This window comes from Oncorhynchus mykiss, chromosome 17, assembly GCF_013265735.2.
Source record: "Oncorhynchus mykiss isolate Arlee chromosome 17, USDA_OmykA_1.1, whole genome shotgun sequence".
NCBI classification, from domain to species: domain Eukaryota; kingdom Metazoa; phylum Chordata; class Actinopteri; order Salmoniformes; family Salmonidae; genus Oncorhynchus; species Oncorhynchus mykiss.
The window spans coordinates 9,298,751-9,321,468 of record NC_048581.1 but is presented as its reverse complement, the minus strand read 5'-3'; the positions used below and the strand labels follow the sequence as shown (position 1 = coordinate 9,321,468).

At 42.4% G+C, this 22,718-nt stretch overlaps 1 protein-coding gene across 1 annotated transcript; it reads left to right on the top strand.

The window, feature by feature from the left end:
• Positions 1–78: 78 nt before the first annotated feature.
• Positions 79–22,409, top strand: LOC110513778 (myosin heavy chain, fast skeletal muscle). Its single transcript, XM_036948820.1, is given in 42 exon segments — positions 79–95; positions 472–518; positions 652–879; positions 1,217–1,363; positions 1,647–1,803; positions 2,784–2,811; positions 3,076–3,184; positions 3,352–3,444; positions 3,621–3,681; positions 4,033–4,131; positions 4,465–4,568; positions 4,972–5,110; positions 7,086–7,204; positions 7,352–7,501; positions 7,596–7,766; positions 7,986–8,289; positions 8,648–8,712; positions 8,806–8,893; positions 9,003–9,120; positions 9,260–9,383; positions 11,413–11,549; positions 12,021–12,276; positions 12,515–12,757; positions 13,026–13,202; positions 13,299–13,444; positions 13,617–13,707; positions 14,013–14,402; positions 14,523–14,649; positions 14,837–14,955; positions 15,208–15,404; positions 15,540–15,723; positions 15,834–15,999; positions 16,306–16,430; positions 16,592–16,849; positions 16,851–16,901; positions 17,123–17,326; positions 17,457–17,582; positions 19,965–20,135; positions 21,171–21,275; positions 21,372–21,467; positions 21,863–21,994; positions 22,277–22,409. Coding segments are annotated over 40 exon segments (5,814 nt in total). The 5' UTR covers positions 79–95; positions 472–518; positions 652–663; the 3' UTR covers positions 22,298–22,409.
• Positions 22,410–22,718: the final 309 nt, after the last annotated feature.

The following is a 22,718-nucleotide window of genomic DNA, read 5'->3' as shown; positions in this document are numbered from 1 at the left end:
GTCCATAATTAACTTTTGCTTGGTTGGCACTTCCAACCAGATATAAGGAGGCTGAGGCCCCAGCATCCATGAGTCAGATACCTTCTTCCTCTGTGGTAAGACCTCTCCACCTCCTTAGATTTTTAAATGTATCTCGTCCTTGCACTCAGCATCTGAGGCAGTAGCTAACTGCACTGTTTGAATTGAGTTCTGTAAGATTTTACAATATAAAAAAAAATCTGTGACTTTCATTTACAGTCAGAAGTGGTGCTCCTGCACTTGAAAGGGTGTTCTAGAATGTAACTGGGTTTTCAGGGGAATTTATTTGAATTCCTGACTGAATGTCTGGATGTGTAGTAAATTAAAGTTACCAGTTGCACCTGTAGTTGAATTTGACATGTAATGATTGAGTTAAATGTTTTCTAGCCCTTCAGGGGTTCAATGATAAGGCTTTAGACTTGTGTGTTTTCACAACACTCTCATGTTTCACAGGGTCCTCCAATAAGTACACATTAATCTGTAGGAAGGGGAAAAAGAAGGTGAGACATGGTTTGACTCTTCACATAAAAAGTGATGAAAATATTCTGAGAGAGATACCGCTCACCTAACTCTGTTGACTGGGGAGGAAGCACCACAGAGTCAATCATGTTTCTTGTTTCATCTCTTTCCTAGTTATCCGTCACCATGAGTACGGACGCAGAGATGCAAGTCTACGGCAAGGCTGCCATATACCTTCGTAAGTCTGAGAAGGAGAGGATGGAGGCACAAGCCATGCCCTTTGATTCAAAGAACTCCTGCTATGTGACAGACAAGGTGGAGCTGTACCTTAAGGGTTTAGTCACTGCCAGGGCCGACGGGAAGTGTACTGTAACAGTTACCAAACCTGACGGCAGTAAGGAGGTAAGTCTGATCTGAAAAGTATTCAAGTTCCAGTTTGTGCAATCACTCTAATTCTTGAAAAGTCAACTAAATGCAAAAACAAACCTCCAATGTTTTTTGTAAGCAGAATATAAACTTCAAAGACATCAATTTTAATGCTGCTATTTAAAAATGATATGTAATTTCTCATGTTGACTAGTCAAGAATCACCAGATATGTGTCAGTGGGTGATAACTAAGTAGTTGGATTAAATGTGGATATGCATTTTTTAAATGATTCAACTTGTATTTAATGAGTAAAAATCATTCAGTCATGTCCAGTTTGATCTGTGTGTAATCTAGATTTCTGACTGTTTCAGGAAGGAAAAGAGTTCAAAGATGCAGACATCTATGAGATGAACCCCCCTAAGTACGACAAGATTGAGGACATGGCCATGATGACCTACCTGAATGAAGCCTCTGTGTTGTATAACCTCAAAGAGCGTTATGCAGCATGGATGATCTATGTAAGAAACCTGCACATACAAGCACACACATACATGAAGATAATAAACACACACATACATGAAGAAAATAAACACACACATACATGAAGATAATAAACACACACACATGAAGATAATAAATACACACATACAGTCCTACACATAAATGAACGGTAGAAACCAAAACATATCAATACAGTAGACCCACATCAGTTTACCAAAGTACACCCACATTCTCACATAAATCCAGGTAAAAGTCAATCTGACTTTGTTAATCTCCTAAATTAATTATGCTTTCATCCAGACCTACTCGGGGCTCTTCTGTGCCACGGTGAACCCCTACAAGTGGCTCCCAGTGTACGACGAAGAGGTTGTCAACGCCTACAGAGGGAAGAAGAGGGTGGAGGCTCCACCCCATATCTTCTCCGTCTCTGACAACGCCTTTCAGTTCATGATGATTGGTACGAAATCTCATGGATGGATGGTTGGATCAATCAATCACATTTATTTATAAAGCCCTTTTTACATAAGCAGATATCACAAAGTGCTTATACAGAAACCCAGCCTAAAACCCCAAGACAATCTAAGAAAAAACCTAGAGAGGAACCAGGCTCTGAGGGGTGGCCAGTCCTTTTCTGGCTGGAGATTATAGGCCATACAAGATGTTCAAATGCTCATAGATGACCAGCAGGGTCAAATAATTATCACAGTGGCTGTAGAGTGTGCAACAGGTCAGCACCTCAGGAGTAAATGTCAGTTGGCTTTTCATAGCCGAGCAGTCAGAGGTCGAGACAGCAGGTGCGGTAGAGAGAGAGAGAGATAGGGAGAGTCAAAAAACAGCAAGTAGCACATCAGATGAACAGATCAGGGTTCCATAGCCGCAGGCAGAACAGTTGAAACTGGAGCAGCAGCACGACCAGGTGGACTGGGGACAGCAAGGAGTCATCAAGCCAGATAGTCCCGAGGCACGGTCCTAGGGCTCAGGTCCTCCTCCGAGAGAGAGAGAGAGAGAGAGAGAGAGAGAGAGAGAGAGAGAGAGAGAGAGAGAGAGAGATAATGCTTAAGTTCATACAGGAACCAGGAACTAAGACTATAATTTCACTGGACTTAAAGGTCGAGACCAAGTCGTCGTCTCTCACATGGATAGACAATCCATAAAAATGGAGCTCTATGGATGTCCATAAGTGTATATAGATCTCAAAGTCCATAAGTGCTAATGGATGGATGGATGGATGGATGGATGGATGGATAGTTTGTGTGTAAAATCAAATCAAATCCAATTCAAATATGCTTCAGAGTGTTCTCATCTAGGTTCGAACAGTTTGCTGGGAATGTCAGATTTCAGTTTCCATGAATGGAAAATGTTCCAAAATTAAATTAATGCGCAATAATACCCATAATGTTGCTTGAGTATGATAAGCAATATGTTTTTTGGTTCCAGATAAGGAGAACCAGTCCGTCCTGATTACGTAAGTTGTTTACTAAAATGTCACTTGAGAAAGTGTTTCTATTGTAATAAGTTGGGTCACTTGGTGTGATGAAATACATGACATTATGAATGGATTAGAGCATCAGGTTATGTGTAATAACGAGTCGATGAGAAGGATTATTTGTTAAAGACTTATGTCAGAACACAGGTTAACAGTGTATTTTTCTATGCTATTTCTTAGTGAAAGCCAATCTGACACTCAAACATGTAACTAAAACCCCTCTTTCTCTGTCATATAAACCAGCGGAGAATCCGGTGCAGGAAAGACTGTCAACACCAAGCGTGTCATCCAGTACTTTGCCACCATTGCAGTGTCTGGTGGCAAGAAGGAAGCAGACCCCAACAAAATGCAGGTAAGTTGTTCTTATGTTTGACTTTTAATCACATTTCAGTTTGGTTTTCTGAGCAAACTTTTTTTCCAGCTGTGAATCATGTTTCAAGAAATTTGTTCAAGTCATGGAGAAAAACAAACTTCTACCACTTTTCCCGTTTCTGAGCAACATATGTTTGTCTCAATCAGGGGTCTCTTGAGGATCAGATCATTGCAGCTAACCCTCTGCTGGAGTCTTACGGTAATGCCAAGACAGTGAGGAACGACAACTCGTCTCGCTTTGTAAGTATGAAGGGCATACTGTGGAAGTTACCTCATATTGGAAATATATATTTCAGTAGTTCCCTATTGTTATATCAATAGATGTCCAACAAACTGTAACATTTAAAGGCTCTTTCAAAATAAAATGTTGATTTATTTTTATTTGACCTATTTCAAACCCCCATGCTCTACTACAGGGTAAATTCATCAGGATTCACTTCCAGGCTGGTAAACTGGCTAAAGCTGACATTGAGACCTGTGAGTTGGTTTGATTGGTTCTAAATTCTTTCCTAAATTCACAGATTATTTTTTGGAGATCATATCATCAAATTTGATTTCATCTTGTGTTTTTCTCTCTCTCTCTCTCTCTCTCTCTCTCTCTCTCTCTCTCTCTCTCCCTCTCTCTCTCTCGCTCTCTCTCTCTCCCACTCTCCCTCTCTCTCTCTCTCTCCCTCTCTCTCTCTCGCTCTCTCTCTCTCTCCCCCTCTCCCTCTCTCGCTCTCTCTCTCTCTCGCTCTCTCTCTCTCTCTCCCTCTCTCTCTCTCTCTCTCTCTCTCTCTCTCTCTCTCTCTCTCTCTCTCTCACTCGCACTCTCTCTTTCACCCTCAGACCTGCTGGAGAAGTCCAGAGTGTCCTTCCAGCTGCCCGATGAGAGAGGCTACCACATCTTCTTCCAGATGATGACAGGCCACAAACCTGAGCTAGTTGGTACGACAAAGTAGAGTTTTAGCGGAAATTATTCCCAACCCCATCTATGGAATATATAAAACATATTAATAATCCACACTAATAATAATATTACAATGATTACATCCAAGGTAACAAGGCATCTAGACATGGGTCAGGTCTCTGGGAAATATCTATCAAGTAATGCACTGTGATGCACTAGTCCACAAGTCTCAGTCTCCTCTTGATGCTATTCATTATATACTACATGTATCCTTGAGTCCATCTATTGAGTAAAGGAGGGAGAGATACTGTAAAGTAGGACAGCAGAATTCTAAGAGATTTAACTGACAAGCTGTTCTCCTTTGTCCACAGAATTGGCGCTCCTCACCACCAACCCCTACGACTTCCCCATGTGTAGTCAGGGTCAGATCGCTGTGGCCAGCATCAATGACAATGACGAGCTGGATGCTACAGATGTGAGTCAAACAAAGGGTTAACCAAACTCTAGATATGGAATGGATAGGACCACCATACACACTGAATGTACTGTGCAATTCCAACTTGGTGGCAGCTGGGAATTTTTATGTGTTTTTGTTTGATTCTAAATGCCTTGTGTTAGTTAGACATGTGCCTCAAGGAACTCTTCATGCCTTCACACTTCGCCTTGAGGCACATACATGTAAGACATTCACAAGAGAGCGCCACTAAGTGCCCTGTGGAACTGTGTAAAACTCATTTTGTGCTGCCATCTACTAATGGGTTGGCCAAGAGTCAAATCTATCCATCCCATTTGTTCTGCAGTGAGCAGCACAGAACTGTAGTGTAACTGACCAAACTACCGTTCAGTTCATCTCTGTTATACTTCCTCTTTAATGCCAGGATGCCATTACAATCCTGGGCTTCACTAATGAAGAGAAGCTTGGAATCTACAAGCTGACAGGAGCTGTAGTGCACCATGGCAACATGAAATTCAAGCAGAAGCAGCGTGAGGAGCAGGCCGAGCCAGACGGCACAGAGGGTGAGTCCCACTCACAGACAGACAGTGCCACATGAAAGTGTAATGGAAATTGTCCACTAAGGACGCACACTGTATGTAAATGAATCCATCTTTATTAACAGTTAACTGGAGAGTTTCACAAACTCAATACAATCTTGATGAAAACTCTGACAAGGGCGTACCTTTCAGTCCTTATATACTGCTACACAAACAGGTCATATAAGCATGATTTACCTTTTTAATTATTAACGGTGGTTCCTGCATGTAACCAATACCTCACAAGGTTTCTTCTCTCAAAGCCTGAGACCTTGAAACTGAGATACTCCTCTTGGTTCCCGGAGCAATGTTTTAGGCGTACTGCCAAATTGCTTATACAGTGATAGTGAGTACAATCAGTCACTCACACGAACCCAACAGAATTGGTAATAAGAAAAAGCATTTTAAGAAAAAGCGGGCATTGATCTGAAAACACACAAACATAAAACGTTCCAGCACATTCCCTCCTTTTTATCACTTCCGTTATAATTACTGTAACATGTTAAGGTGAGCATTCGATTATGGTTGAAACTAGCAAAGGAGGTTGTATCAAAACACTTCTATAAAAGTAAGTGCAATCAACACATAAAATGACACATTATGACACTTTATGACACTTTACTTTCAAACCCTTCATTCTGGGTTGTACAATCTAACTTATCCTTATTCCAAAGGTCTAAAACTTTTAAAACCATTGTAGTTGAATGGTTTAACTTAAGACCTTCCTTTTCATACAGGTACACACATGCTTCATTACATAAGTTCATTTATGGAAAACATAATACACGACAGGGCAGAACTGGAGCTTTATATAGTATATTCATATGATATTTCTAGCATTAACTTTGTCGTTGTCTTATACTGTCGCCAGTGGCATGTTAGTGACACATCAGTATCTCAATTTCTAGTCTAAATTACTAAATAACATTTCAAAGTGTGCAGACCCCCACAATCAACCTAATACCCCCAAATAAACAATTTTGGACAATCCTAAATCAGTTACAGGTAACGGTTGACCGCCCCTTCTCCCTCCCAGCACTCATTCTTCTGGTGTCTCTTTGTTTTCTTCTTAAGATAGCGTTGCAGTTTATTCTCACGATGGTACACATGGAACTCATGCCTGTCAATGTGGATGGCCCTTGATAATGTCCCGATTTCAATATCCCCAAGCAGACGAAACTCTCACCTGAGAATCACAACTGTTCAAACCATTTCAAATGTCAAAGAGAATTACAACTGTTTGCAAATTGGCTTATGCTCCCCCTATCATATCGGCAACCTCATGGCAGAGTTACAAGGTTAGGGAGTCAGAGAACAGCAGACCAAATCTGGTGAGATGTGTATTGAAGTCAAACAACAACAGCAATCCACTGCTTACTAGCATTTACCAGCATTTACATATTATACTGAAATCTCACCCAGTGTCTCTAGCCTTTGAATGATCAGGCCTCACCAGAAAGTCAGAGCAAAGGTCATTCAACACCATTAAGTGAGTGTTCTTTCCCCTTTCAGAAGAACAAGAGTTATCAGTTTCCTTCAACTAGGACATCTTTCCTAGTAGGAAAACCCTCTCAATCACTACTGCTAATGCACATGGATCACTCTCAAACAATGTTCTGCTTTTACCCCTATTGTAAGGTTGAGAAACAAAACAAACATGATAACTTTCTCCTTATTGGAAGGCATTGTTTTCATTTTAGTCTAACAATGTTACTCTTAATAAAGAAGGATTTGTTTACATTGAGTGTTCGTCTTTAGTGGAGAATTTCCATTACAAAAGTCATGCAGGAGAGTTTTTGGAAACCAAATTCCAAACTCCAGAAATTATTTGAAATTATGAATATGGGAGAAAATCAAAACCTAACTCACAAAAAAAGTTATCCAAACTATTTTGTCAGTGTGACATCAGAAACAAGTGATCTAGTGTCACTGAGTCTGTTGTTGTTGGTTCTCTCTCCAGTGGCTGATAAAATCGCCTACCTGCTGGGCCTGAACTCAGCTGAGATGTTGAAAGCTCTGTGCTACCCCAGAGTGAAGGTCGGCAACGAGTATGTGACCAAGGGACAGACTGTGGCTCAGGTAAGACCAAACACAGCATCTAAAATTTTCTGAGGATGAGTGCATTGCTTTTTTAAAATTGTGATGCTGTTTATCCCAAGGTCTTATCACCTTATCACCAGACATGGTCAATAGCTAATGTATTCATTTGAGGTATTTTCATTGCAGGTTAATAACTCAGTCAGTGCTCTGGCCAAGTCCATCTATGAGAGGATGTTCTTGTGGATGGTCATCCGTATCAATGAGATGTTGGACACCAAGAATCCAAGACAGTTCTATATTGGTGTGCTTGACATTGCCGGGTTTGAGATCTTTGATGTGAGTATGAGACCAGAACAAGACAATTAGTTGTGATTCAGATTTATTACAATCTTGTATGATGAAATTATCCCTTTTAAAATTCCATCAACAGTACAACAGCATGGAACAGCTGTGCATCAACTTCACCAATGAGAAACTGCAACAGTTTTTCAACCACACCATGTTCGTCCTGGAGCAAGAGGAGTACAAGAAGGAGGGAATCGTCTGGGCCTTCATTGACTTCGGCATGGACTTGGCTGCCTGCATTGAGCTTATTGAGAAGGTAAGCTGTCTGTGAAGATTGTAATGGACCGCAAAAGCAAAGATCATAGTGAGCCCTGTGTGAGACATTATCACAGTGGTACAACGTATCTGACTGTTGAGAAGTTCATATGTTTCCTATTATTTGATCTGTAATCTGCAAATAGAATGTTTACTAAATTAATTAATGTGATCCTAAATAGAAATATCACTAATTTGATATACATCTCTTTTCGTAAAGCCATTGGGCATCTTCTCCATCCTTGAAGAGGAGTGCATGTTCCCCAAGTCTTCAGACACTACCTTCAAGGACAAGCTGTACGCCCAGCATCTTGGCAAAACAAAGGCGTTTGAGAAGCCCAAGCCTGCTAAAGGCAAGGCAGAGGCCCACTTCTCCCTGGTGCACTACGCCGGAACTGTGGACTACAACATCACTGGGTGGCTGGAGAAGAACAAGGACCCCCTGAACGACTCAGTTTGTCAACTGTACGGGAAGTCTGGAGTCAAAATTCTGGCTGCCCTGTATCCCCCTCCCCCTCCTGAGGGTAAGACTAGCATCACGTCACAATATTTAATTAAGCGCTAGTTACAACTCAGACCCAAATGTTCTTTTAAGTCTTAGAATGTATCACAATTTCTCAACGTTTATTACTAGGTTGATTTACTCATATACTTGGTTAATTTAATCATGTAGTAGGTCTTATTTAACACAATCTCATTGGCAGCATTTGCCTCTAGATAAGTGTGAAGTTAATCAGAGATTATCTGGTTTATAATTAGTGTGCTTGCTGAAGACAAGACCACTCTAGATTTCTTACATACTCTTCTAATTATTCTATTCATTCCACCCGCTCTAGGAAATGTACTTTTCTAGTTATCTTTAACTTTCCCACATTTTAACAGATAAAGCCAAGAAAGGAGGCAAGAAGAAGGGTGGTTCCATGCAGACTGTGTCCTCCCAGTTCAGGGTGAGCTTTTGAAATCTGCATATTCAGTCCTTCAAAAGGTGCATTGATTATCATAAATGATGTCTGAGAAAATGGTTTGTAACCCTCTTACAGGAGAACTTACATAAGCTGATGACCAACTTGAGGAGCACTCATCCTCACTTTGTGCGCTGCCTGATCCCCAACGAGTCAAAGACTCCAGGTACAAGAAATATTGAGTTAAATATGTCATCTTATCAGTACAGTATCAGTAACCTTAACGATCCCAATCTATTTATGAGTATTAAAAGAGACCTGTTTTGTTTTACCAGGTCTGATGGAGAACTTCCTGGTTATCCACCAGCTCAGGTGTAATGGTGTACTGGAGGGTATCAGGATCTGCAGAAAGGGCTTCCCCAGCAGAATCATCTATGCTGATTTCAAGCAGAGGTACATTCACACAAACACACACACACACCACATAAAATATCTGCTCCAAGGGTTTTCCCAGCATCAGAATAGTCTTACCTTTTACGAAATATAACCAACATATTAAAACTTGACATGTTAAAAATGTCTCCTCATTCAGGTACAAAGTACTGAATGCCAGTGTTATCCCTGAGGGCCAGTTCATGGACAACAAGAAGGCTTCTGAGAAGCTGCTTGGGTCCATTGATGTGAATCACGAGGATTACAAGTTTGGACACACCAAGGTCAGTCAAATACCCCCATCAAAAGCTGACTGGAGATATTTTATATGGTTTAATGGGTTTAAATTATCATTGAAGTTGTGTTTTGACAACTATGTTGTCAACTATGTTTAAAATGTTAAACCCAACTTTACCTTATAAAATCTCTCCAGGTGATCTATCCATCCTTTGTTCTATCTTTTTCATTTAACTAATGGAAAAGGTGGAAAAACATTGTTCTGTTTTTCTTCAAAGTCATACATCACAAGTATAGAAGAGAAACTAAACTCATTATCATGTACAGTGCCTTGCGAAAGTATTCGGCCCCCTTGAACTTTGCAACCTTTTGCCACATTTCAAGCTTCAAACACATATTTCAAACTTTTTTAACAAATCAAAAACTGAAAAATTGGGCGTGCAAAATTATTCAGCCCCCTTAAGTTAATACTTTGTAGCGCCACCTTTTGCTGCGATTACAGCTGTAAGTCGCTTGGGGTATGTCTCTATCAGTTTTGCACATCGAGAGACTGAATTTTTTTCCCATTCCTCCTTGCAAAACAGCTCGAGCTCAGTGTGGTTGGATGGAGAGCATTTGTGAACAGCAGTTTTCAGTTCTTTCCACAGATTCTCGATTGGATTCAGGTCTGGACTTTGACTTGGCCATTCTAACACCTGGATATGTTTATTTTTGAACCATTCCATTGTAGATTTTGCTTTATGTTTTGGATCATTGTCTTGTTGGAAGACAAATCTCCGTCCCAGTCGCAGGTCTTTTGCAGACTCCATCAGGTTTTTTTTGGCTCCATCCATCTTCCCATCAATTTTAACCATCTTCCCTGTCCCTGCTGAAGAAAAGCAGGCCCAAATCATGATGCTGCCACCACCATGTTTGACAGTGGGAATGGTGTGTTCAGGGTGATGAGCTGTGTTGCTTTTACGCCAAACATAACGTTTTGCATTGTTGCCAAAAAGTTCAATTTTGGTTTCATCTGACCAGAGCACCTTCTTCCACATGTTTGGTGTGTCTCCCAGGTGGCTTGTGGCAAACTTTAAACTACACTTTTTATGGATATCTTTAAGAAATGGCTTTCTTCTTGCCACTCTTCCATAAAGGCCAGATTTGTGCAATATACGACTGATTGTTGTCCTATGGACAGAGTCTCCCACCTCAGCTGTAGATCTCTGCAGTTCATCCAGAGTGATCATGGGCCTCTTGGCTGCATCTCTGATCAGTCTTCTCCTTGTATGAGCTGAAAGTTTAGAGGGACGGCCAGGTCTTGGTAGATTTGCAGTGGTCTGATACTCCTTCCATTTCAATATTATCGCTTGCACAGTGCTCCTTGGGATGTTTAAAGCTTGGGAAATCTTTTTGTATCCAAATCCGGCTTTAAACTTCTTCACAACAGTATCTCGGACCTGCCTGGTGTGTTCCTTGTTCTTCATGATGCTCTCTGCGCTTTTAACGGACCTCTGAGACTATCACAGTGCAGGTGCATTTATATGGAGACTTTATTACACACAGGTGGATTGTATTTATCATCATTAGTCATTTAGGTCAACATTGGATCATTCAGAGATCCTCACTGAACTTCTGGAGAGAGTTTGCTGCACTGAAAGTAAAGGGGCTGAATAATTTTGCACGCCCAATTTTTCAGTTTTTGATTTGTTAAAAAAGTTTGAAATATCCAATAAATGTCGTTCCACTTCATGATTATGTCCCAATTATTGTTGATTCTTCACAAAAAAATACAGTTTTATATCTTTATGTTTGAAGCCTGAAATGTGGCAAAAGGTCGCAAAGTTCAAGGGGGCCGAATACTTTCGCAAGGCACTGTACATTGTGTTAGAGTGGTATGGCTGCAGTTATCTGTATCTGTGTACATTATTAATCTACAACTGTACAATAACTAACAACTTAGACACAACCTCTCCCATGGTATGTTTGTAACAGTTGCAAAGCTTATGTTTAAATCAATCTAGTGGTGTTGTTCCCCTCTTTTGATTCAACCCTTTCTATCTGTGGTTCCATTGACCATGTTAACCTGTGTCTCAGGTGTTCTTCAAAGCCGGTCTGCTGGGTGTCCTGGAGGAGATGAGAGATGAGAAGCTGGCCTCTCTGGTCGGCATGGTCCAGGCTCTCAGCCGTGGATTCCTCATGAGGAGAGAGTTTAGCAAGATGATGGAGAGGAGGTGAGGAATAGTAGACATCTTGGCAAAGCTTTCTGTCAACTACCTGTATCTAATGCATTATGATTACATACTGTATATGCTGTGAGTTGTTCAGAATGAGAAAGTACATCTTATAATGGTCTACTAAAACTTTTGGGTTAATGCATTTAGTCCAGAAATGGATGTAGCAACTAAGGATTCTAGCTTTATGGCTGCAGTTTGGGATTTGGCTGTTCAATTGTCATTTAAATGTGTGAAATTTAAATATAAATTCTTGAAGAATATAAAATGCATCATGAGCTTAGCATAACCTGTCAGTCCTTGCATCGAGTCCGCTATCTGTGAATTTAGGAGGAGTTACATTTCCCCAAGCCCCCTTCCTCAGCTGTAAACAAACAATGACAGGTGGTTCTGTTTTGTTGTTCATCTAATCCCAGAATGTAGCTTTAAGTATGTCACTCACCATGTCACTCCATCCTTTCTGTCGACCAGAGAATCAATTTACGCCATCCAGTACAACATCCGCTCATTCATGAATGTCAAAACCTGGCCATGGATGAAGTTGTACTTCAAGATCAAGCCCCTGCTGCAGAGCGCTGAGACTGAGAAGGAGCTGGCCAACATGAAGGAGAACTATGAGAAGATGAAGACAGATCTGGCCAAGGCTCTGTCCACGAAGAAGCAAATGGAGGAGAAGTTGGTGTCCCTGACACAGGAGAAGAACGACCTGGCACTCCAAGTTGCATCTGTGAGTGAACAACTACCCTCGTATGGGCACATTTACATACACATGAATACACACACATACACACACATATGAACACACTGTAAAGTATGTTGCTGGCTCACACATTTTTAATGCCCATGTTATATATTGTATAGATTTCATGCATGTCTATTAATTTGCTCTGACCTTTTTGACTAAAGTGTATATTTTGATACAGGAAGTTTGGTCGCTGAATTTTTTTCTCCTGTTCTGAAATCAGGAAGGAGAGAGTCTGAACGATGCTGAGGAAAGGTGTGAGGGGCTCATCAAGAGCAAGATCCAGCAGGAGGCCAAACTCAAAGAGACGACCGAGAGGCTGGAGGATGAGGAGGAGATCAATGCTGAGTTGACTGCCAAGAAGAGGAAGCTGGAGGATGAGTGTTCTGAGCTGAAGAAGGACATTGATGACCTGGAGCTCACCCTGGCCAAAGTGGAGAAGGAAAAGCACGCCACTGAAAACAAGGTCTTGTGTCTTGCCATAGACAGTCTAACCAAACAATAATCAACTCAAAACATAGCTTAACAGAAATGGAATTCAAGTTGTATTGTGGGTGCAGGAAAAATGAAGACACAATAGTAGAATTTCAGTTGTGGGTTACTTCCCATCTAGTGTTGAATCTACAGTGCAGTAATTGTTGACACATTTCTAAACTAAATTAAATGAACGCAATATTTAACAAACTAAATCTCCCCTTTATGGTAAAGTATAATTATGTTGTCGCCATTTACAGGTTAAAAACCTGACAGAGGAGATGGCGTCTATGGATGAGAGTGTTGCCAAGCTGACCAAGGAGAAGAAAGCCCTCCAAGAGGCCCACCAGCAGACACTGGATGACCTGCAGGCAGAGGAGGACAAAGTCAACACTCTGACCAAGGCCAAGACCAAGCTGGAACAGCAAGTGGACGACGTGAGTGGAGTTTGACATTTTGGCCATGATAGTATGTAAGATGATATTATCTTCAGTTGTTTAGATTTTAACAATATATGTGTTTTTATCTTATAGCTTGAGGGTTCTCTGGAGCAAGAGAAGAAGCTCCGTATGGACCTTGAGAGATCCAAGAGAAAGCTGGAGGGAGATCTGAAACTGGCCCAGGAGTCCATAATGGACCTGGAGAATGACAAGCAGCAAGCTGATGAGAAAATCAAGAAGTAAACACAAACAAATGACAACAGTACCATGTGCTATAATGGTTGTTTTTGATTAATTATTGTAATTATGAATTAGCATTTGATTCAGTAAGGAAAGTGAATGGTATAATACTCTCCCTTTACACTATCGAACCAAAACCAACTCTGCAATCAATGTGTTTGTGTTTCTTAGGAAGGAGTTTGAGACCACCCAGCTCCTCAGCAAGGTTGAGGATGAGCAGTCTCTGGGAGCTCAGCTGCAGAAGAAGATCAAGGAACTCCAGGTACAGTACAGGATATAAGCTCCAGTACAGAAAAGCACAGACTTGAATCATTTCCTTAACAACATTATTCTGGAAGCACACATTTCCCGGTGGCTTCCGATGGCTGAGTAGGTTGGAAGATGGTGGTTCTGAACATTGTGGTTTTGGTTCCTGCATGGGACACTGTCTACTGAATATATTAGTGTAACTGGGTTTTTATTAAACACAATTATGCAAAATATACATACTATTATTATTTTGTGATGTTCAATTGTTTCAACTGTTTTGTAGTGTTCATCCCCCCCTGCTCCTGTCCCCTGTTCTAGGCCCGTATTGAGGAGCTGGAGGAGGAAATTGAGGCTGAGCGTGCTGCCAGGGCTAAGGTTGAGAAGCAGAGGGCCGATCTCTCCAGGGAACTTGAGGAGATCAGCGAGAGGCTGGAGGAGGCCGGAGGCGCCACTGCTGCTCAGATTGAGATGAACAAGAAGCGTGAGGCTGAGTTCCAGAAGCTGCGTCGTGATCTTGAAGAGTCCACCCTGCAGCATGAGGCCACAGCCGCCGCTCTGCGCAAGAAGCAGGCCGACAGTGTGGCTGAGCTCGGGGAGCAGATCGACAACCTGCAGCGTGTCAAGCAGAAGCTGGAGAAGGAGAAGAGCGAGTACAAGATGGAGATTGATGACCTCTCCAGCAACATGGAGGCCGTCGCCAAGGCTAAGGTGAGTAGTGATGTTTTGATCAAGAGTGTTGAGGAGGGTCAACTACATCACCATTCAAGTGAACTGAAGTTGACAGGAGTCCCACATATAAAGTAATGATGGAACATGTTTCACTAACAGGGCAATCTGGAGAAGATGTGCCGTACTCTTGAGGACCAGCTGAGCGAGCTCAAGACTAAGAATGATGAGAATGTTCGCCAGGTCAACGACATCAGCGGACAGAGGGCCAGACTCCTGACAGAAAATGGTACCATCAACAATGAACAACAAGCCAATGCTTTCCTTCAGCAAATACAATATTGTGTTGGGGGCTGTATCCACATAATTTATACTGTAATATTCCCCACCTAACATTGCCCTACGATACTTCAAAATAAATGTTCAATCTTAGAGAACAGAGACCCTATTAACAAGATGTCCCTCTGTCCCTGCAGGTGAGTTTGGCCGCCAGCTGGAGGAGAAGGAAGCCCTGGTGTCTCAGCTGACCAGAGGAAAACAGGCCTTCACCCAGCAGGTGGAGGAGCTGAAGAGGGCGGTTGAGGAGGAGGTCAAGGTAAGGGACCCAAAATGGACTCCGAAGTCCACAGAGTTTATACCTATATCTTCATGTAGACTGTGACTATGCCACCCTCTGAGACTCCAACCGTCTCACCACCCTCAGAGACTTCTACTGTCTCTCCACCCTCAGAGAATTCTACTGTCTCTCCACCCTCAGAGACTTCTACTGTCTCTCCACCCTCAGAGACTTTTTTCCATAATTTGTTTGACTATCTCGCTAATTATTCTTTACCTTTCTCTCTCACAGGCTAAAAACGCACTGGCCCACGGTGTTCAGTCTGCCCGCCATGACTGTGACCTCCTGAGGGAGCAGTTTGAGGAGGAGCAGGAGGCCAAGGCAGAGCTGCAACGTGGCATGTCCAAGGCCAACAGTGAGGTGGCTCAGTGGAGGACTAAGTATGAAACTGATGCTATCCAGCGCACAGAGGAGCTGGAGGAGGCCAAGTGAGTCGCACGCAACAGAAAAACTCAGATATGGTGTGGATGGTGAGGGTGGTAGGGGGCTCTGAGAAAATGTTACATCAATATGTATTGAAACATATCTCTCACTCCATTAAAACACCCTCTGTTGTCCAACAGGAAGAAGCTGGCCCAGCGTCTGCAGGATGCTGAGGAGACCATTGAGGCGACCAACTCCAAGTGCGCCTCCCTGGAGAAGACCAAGCAGAGGCTGCAGGGAGAGGTGGAGGACCTCATGATTGATGTTGAGAGAGCCAACGCATTGGCCGCCAACCTCGACAAGAAGCAGAGGAACTTTGACAAGGTGAAAATGAACAAAGCTATATTTTTTATCAATTGTATAATTCTTTCTTATTTCTAATTTAATAACGCTTCATCTATGACTTCTCATGAAAATTCCATGGATTCTCCTAGGTTCTGGCAGAGTGGAAGCAGAAGTATGAGGAGGGCCAGGCTGAGCTGGAAGGAGCTCAGAAGGAGGCTCGCTCTATGAGCACTGAACTCTTCAAGATGAAGAACTCCTACGAGGAGGCTCTGGATCATCTGGAGACTCTGAAGAGAGAGAACAAGAACCTGCAACGTGAGCATTTGACAGCAGTTCTATTTGGCTCATATTTGACTAGTGTTTTGAAAATGGAGGGAACTGTAATCATCAACTTTAATTTTACAACATTTCAGAATTGTCATATACAGTATAATTTGTATGTATTTTACTTGTAGTTGGTATTCCTTTGAACATTCCAAATAAGTGGTCGGTGATTCGATTTGCAAGATCCTATGAAGTGCTGTTAATTAATTACTGTTAATATGATTTAATGTCAAATTCAGCACATTGGAATATCCACTGAAACCCCCCCAAGTCTAATCTTCTCGTGTGTGTGTGCAGAGGAGATCTCTGACCTGACTGAGCAGATCGGAGAGACTGGCAAGAGCATCCATGAGCTGGAGAAGGCCAAGAAGACCGTGGAGACAGAGAAGTCTGAGATCCAGACCGCTCTGGAGGAGGCTGAGGTACAAACTACAGCTGTTTGATGGGGAAAGCAGTGTTAACTAACCAATGCAAGCTATAGTGAAATACTCTCTGTAATGGAGTTTATTGTAGTCAGTATATATTTAATTCCTGCATCCAAATGTATTGAACACAATTGGCCTGACTGCTTCTGTTTGTCCAGGGAACACTGGAGCACGAGGAATCCAAGATTCTGCGTGTGCAGCTGGAGCTGAACCAGATCAAGGGTGAGGTGGACAGGAAGATCGCTGAGAAGGATGAGGAGATGGAGCAGATCAAGAGGAACAGCCAGAGGGTGGTTGACTCCATGCAGAGCACCCTGGACTCTGAGGTCAGGAGCAGGAATGATGCCCTGAGGGTGAAGAAGAAGATGGAGGGAGACCTGAACGAGATGGAGATCCAGCTGAGCCACTCCAACAGGCATGGCCGCTGAGGCCCAGAAACAGCTGAGGAACGTCCAGGGACAGCTCAAGGTAAAGGGACTGGGACATCAGGTTCAAATACATGAACATGGAGAGGGATTTGTTTGTGAATCTGTAGAAAATAATAGAACAGAGGAATTGAATAGAGTGGACAATGCACTGTAGAAAGTTAGGGATACTGGGTAAATTCTTCTCAGTGAACATTTCTATCACCCATCCTATCACCCCTACTTCCACAAGTCCTAATGAACGTATGTCATTGTGAACCCCAGGATGCCCAATTGCACCTTGATGACGCCGTCCGTGTCGCAGAAGACATGAAGGAGCAGGCAGCCATGGTGGAGCGCAGAAACGGCCTGATGGTGGCTGAAATCGAGGAGCTGAGAGTTGCTCTGGAGCAGACAGAGAGAGGCCGCAAAGTGGCTGAGACTGAGCTGGTAGACGCCAGCGAGCGCGTTGGACTGCTGCACTCCCAGGTATGGGTCAAAGCCATTTCTAATGAAACTCAAACAAGAAGTTTCAACACATCTTGCTTTGAGAGTTTCTTTATTTCAGCATTGTAAGTTCTCTTGAGAGTCAAACAAATCATCTTGTTTAATCTTCCAGAACACCAGCCTTCTGAACACCAAGAAGAAGCTGGAGACTGACCTGGTGCAGGTGCAGGGAGAGGTGGACGACATCGTCCAGGAGGCCAGGAATGCAGAAGAGAAGGCCAAGAAAGCTATCACTGATGTGAGTCCTTGAATTACTTCATCTTGATTTGTTCCTAAGGTCCAATGGTAGCTGAACTGGTTAAGAACAACAAAGATCTCAGAGGGATGTCATGATTGGTGCCAATTGGTGCATAAATTAAACACCAATTTATGCACCACGGTGAAACGACCAGTTAGGAACCAATATACACAGGCAGGTAGGAAAGCAAAGGCTAGCTTTTTCAAACATAAATTTTAATCCTGTAGCACAAACTCCAAAATGTTCTGGGACACTGTAAAGTCCATGGAGAATAAGGGCATCTCCTCCCAGCTACCCACTGCACTGAGGCTAGGAAACACTGTCACCACCGATAAATATACGATCATCGAGAATTTCAATAAGCATTTTTCTAACCCTACCCTGGTCTATAGCCCTGCACCCCCAACAGCAACTTGCCCAAGCCTCCCCCATTTCTCCTTCACCCAAATCCAGATTTCTGATGTTCTGAAAGAGCTGCAAAATATGGACCCCTACAAATCAGCCGGGCTAGACAATCTGGACCCTATCTTTCTAAATTATATGGCACAATTGTTGCAACCCCTATTACTGGCCTGTTCAACCTCTCTTTTGTATCGTCTGAGATCCCTAAAGATTGGAAAGCTGCCGCGGTCATTCCCCTCTTCAAAGGGGGAGACACTCTAGACCCAAACTGCTACAGACCTATATCTATTCTACCCTGCCTTTCTAAGGACTTCGAAAGCCAAGTTAACAAACAGTTCACCAACCATTTCGAATCCCACAGCACCTTCTCCGCTATACAATCTGGTTTCCGAGCTGGCCATGGGTGCACCTCAGCCACGCTCAAGGTCCTAAACGATATCATAACCTCCATCGATAAGAGACAACACTGTGCAGCCGTATTCATCGACCTGGCCAAGGCTTTCGACTCTGTCAATCACCACATTCTTATCGGCAGACTCAACAGCCTTGGTTTCTCTAATGACTGCCTCGCCTGGGTCACCAACTACTTCTCAGATAGAGTTCAGTGTGTCAAATCGGAGGGCCTGTTGTCCGGACCTCTGGCAGTCTCTATGGGGGGTGCCACAATTCTCAGGCCGACTCTTTTCTCTGTATACATCAATGATGTCGCTCTTTCTGCTGGTGATTCTCTGATCCACCTCTACGCAGACAATACCATTCTGTATACTTCTGGCCCTTCTTTGGACACTGTGTTAACAAACCTCCAGACGAGCTTCAATGCCATACAACACTCCTTCCGTGGCCTCCAACTGCTCTTAAATGCAAGTAAAACTAAATGCATGCTCTTCAACCGATCGCTGCCCGCACCCACCCGTCTAGCATCACTACTCTGGATGGTTCTGACTTAGAATATGTGGACAACTACAAATACCTAGGTGTCTGGTTAGACTGTAAACTCTCCTTCCAGACTCACATTAAGCATCTCCAAACCCAAATTAAATCAAGAATCGGCTTTCTATTTCGCAACAAAGCATCCTTCACTCATGCTGCCAAACATACCCTCGTAAAACTGATTATCCTACTGAACCTTGACTTCGGCGATGTCATTTACAAAATAGCCTCCGACCCTCTACTCAGCAAATTGGATGTAGTCTATCACAGTGCAATCCGATATGTCACCAAAGCCCCATATACTACCCACCACTGCGACCTGTATGCTCTCGTTTGCTGGCCCTCGCTTCATTTTTGTCACCAAACCCACTGGCTCCAGGTCATCTATAAGTCTTCGCTAGGTAAAGCCCCACCTTAACTCAGCTCACTGGTTACCATTGCAGCACCCACCCGTAGCACGCACTCCAGAAGGGTTATTTCACCGGTCATCCCCAAAGCCAACTCCTCCTTTGGCCGCCTTTCCTTCCAGTTCTCTGCTGCCAATGACTGGAATGAATTGTAAAAAATCACTGAAGCTGGAGTCTTATATCTCCCTCACTAACTTTAAGCATCAGCTGTCATAGCAGCTTACCAAACATTGCACCTGTACACAGCCCATCTGTATATAGCCCACCCAACTACCTCATTCCCATATTGTTATTTATTTTTTGCTCCTTTGCACCCCAGTACCTCGACTTGCATATTCATCTTCTGAACATCTATCACTCCAGTGTTTAATTGCTAAATTGTAAATATTTCGCCACTATGGCCGATTTATTGCCTTACCTTCCTAATCTTACTACATTTACACACACAGTATATAGACTTTCCTATTGTGTTATTGACTGTACGATTGTTTTTCCCATGTGCAACTCTGTGTTGTTTGTGTCGCACTGCTTTGCTTTATCTTGGCCAGGTCGCAGTTGTAAATGAGAACTTGTAAATGAGAACTCTCAAATCGCCTACCTGGTTCAATAAATGTGAAATAAAAAATAAAAAATAATTTTCCAGGCGGCCATGATGGCTGAGGAGCTGAAGAAGGAGCAGGACACCAGTTCTCACCTGGAGAGGATGAAGAAGAACCTGGAGGTCACAGTCAAGGACCTGCAGCACCGCCTGGATGAGGCTGAGAATCTGGCCATGAAGGGAGGCAAGAAGCAGCTCCAGAAACTGGAGTCCAGGGTGAGTTATCAGCAGGGTGGATTTGGGGTTGGATTAAAAGACCGTTTGCTGGAAAAGTATTTGATAATGTAAAATACACAGGAGAATTATGTCATGACTTTCTCTCATTTAACCCACCTAGATCAGGAGTTCCCAAATGTTTTAGCATCAGGGACCCCTTCATAATATCAGAACCCAACTCTTACTTTAGAGTGAGATATAAATATTATCCACACAGTTTTACTACGACTTCAGCAGTGCATGGTCGGACTAATCAGGTCTTGGCCCCTGGGAAAGAACATGTGACAGTCCCCTCTCTTGGCCCCTGGGAAAAGAACATGTGACAGTCCCCTCACTTGGCATCAGAGGGAATATTTTCCAGTTTTAAAGCATAAATTACAGTGCAATTATGTTCAAAACAAAAACATTGGGAACATGTTACTGTTATGTTGTGGAGTTGAGAAGAATTGGAGCCAAGACCTTCAAATAAAGTCAAGATATACAAATGTATTTATCTAGTTGTTTCATTTAAGCTTGGCGAACTTTGCGAGCCCCAATAACAGAAGCAAACTCGTAATATTAAAACAGGCGAGTGGCGGCCTCTATTGGCCATACTGGTACTGCAACATGCACTGCTAAATGCATGACAAAATCGGTCAAATAAAAAAAGAGTCCTATATATTATAACTTCAAGAAGAATTGATTTTAATTTTTAAAATAATTGTTGGAATAGTGAGCCGACCAGTATCCCTGTGAGCGTCCCATGCCCATGTTGTACATCTAAGGGTTAAGAACATAAATAGTGGATGAATAATATTACATTGTATTGTATTGGACCTTCTAATCTTGTTCCACAGATCCTTGGTAGTTTCATCTGTTGTTGCTAGCAATATTCATGAACAAATTTAAATGTAAATTCCACTTTGGGAACCACTTGGAAAAGTGCATAATGAAAGACAACAATTGTGCCTCCTTGACTGGGTAGAAGACTCTACCTCTGTTTTACAAAGATTTGTTTCACCACCTCAAATGCCTAAATGTGTTTGTTCCACAAAGGTGCGTGAGCTCGAGACTGAGGTGGAGGCTGAGCAGAGAAGAGGTGTAGATGCTGTCAAGGGAGTCCGGAAGTATGAGCGCAGAGTCAAGGAGCTCACTTACCAGGTAAGAGAAAGTGCATTCTTCACACACTTGACACTTACACAGAGAGGTTTGTGTATAAAACTATACTGACATTGATTCTTTGATGTTTTCCCACAGACTGAGGAGGATAAGAAGAACGTTAGCAGACTTCAGGACCTGGTAGATAAGCTGCAGATGAAAGTGAAGGCCTACAAGAGGCACGCTGAGGAGGCGGTGAGTCACTGACAAAACTTCATGTCCATACAGTTTGACGTGTTGCTACAGCAACAACACATCAGTCAACAATGACAATTGACAGTGCAAGTAAATGCTGATGAAATGATGCACATTTCTAAATGCCTCCTATTCGTTACCAACTTAAAGGAGAGGGGTTGAATGTGAATTAGCTGCACCAGGGGCTGGTCTAGTGATGTGCTGGAGGCAGTGGTTTGATCCCCTGTTCTGCCACTCACTTCCTCTGCTGTATCATCTAGCTCCCTGTATACATTGTTATCCTAAATCTTGTATTTTATTTTTAAATGTCTTTAAAAACAGAATATTAATTTGCTGCCTGAAGCTTCAAACTTTAAATTCTGATGTTCTGCTCTCCCTCTCTTTTCCTCACCCAGGAGGAAGCAGCAAACCAGCACATGTCTAAGTTCAGGAAGGTTCAGCATGAGCTGGAGGAGGCTGAGGAGCGTGCTGACATTGCTGAGACTCAGGTCAACAAGCTCAGAGCCAAGACCCGTGACTCTGGAAAGGTACAGAACTGCTGCTAAACCTGTACCTGACTCATGTTCAGATATGATCACATCAACACCACCTATGATTCAGTCTTCACAGAGGTCAATACTGACCTTTTACACACAAATGTATTTAAGATCTCTAAGAAGAACATTCCAGGTAAGGCTAAAAAAGGAAGGTTAGATCTATCCATATATTTATCATGTTCATTATTGTTACTGATCCATTATAGTCTATCCATATATTTATCATGTTCATTATTGTTACTGATCCATTATATTATTTATTTATTCTTACAGGGAAAAGAAGTTGCTGAATAAACAAGACCAAAGTATTGAAGATCAAAGTCTTACCATTTTCCTGTGATGCATAAAATATGATTTTCATGGTGAAATGTTGAGCGTTGATTAAAAACATGTGGATCTACATACACTTCCTTTGTGACTATAGACTTATTACTCAGCAAACAGCTTTTTCATACAATAAAAATATTGTACTTTAAATAATGGAGCAATCTGAGATTCCAACAACAACAAAGCCTTCACATCAGCTGAGGGATTGGAATGGAGAAAATTAACCACTCAAATTAATTGACTGAGCTATGGATGTAAGGACTGACCAGCTAAACATCAAAATGGTAGTTTTAACCATTTACACTGAGGGGAATTGACCTATATGGACAGGCCCAAATGTAAATGTTTCTAAAAGAAAAATATATGAGAAGAATATGCATAACCATGG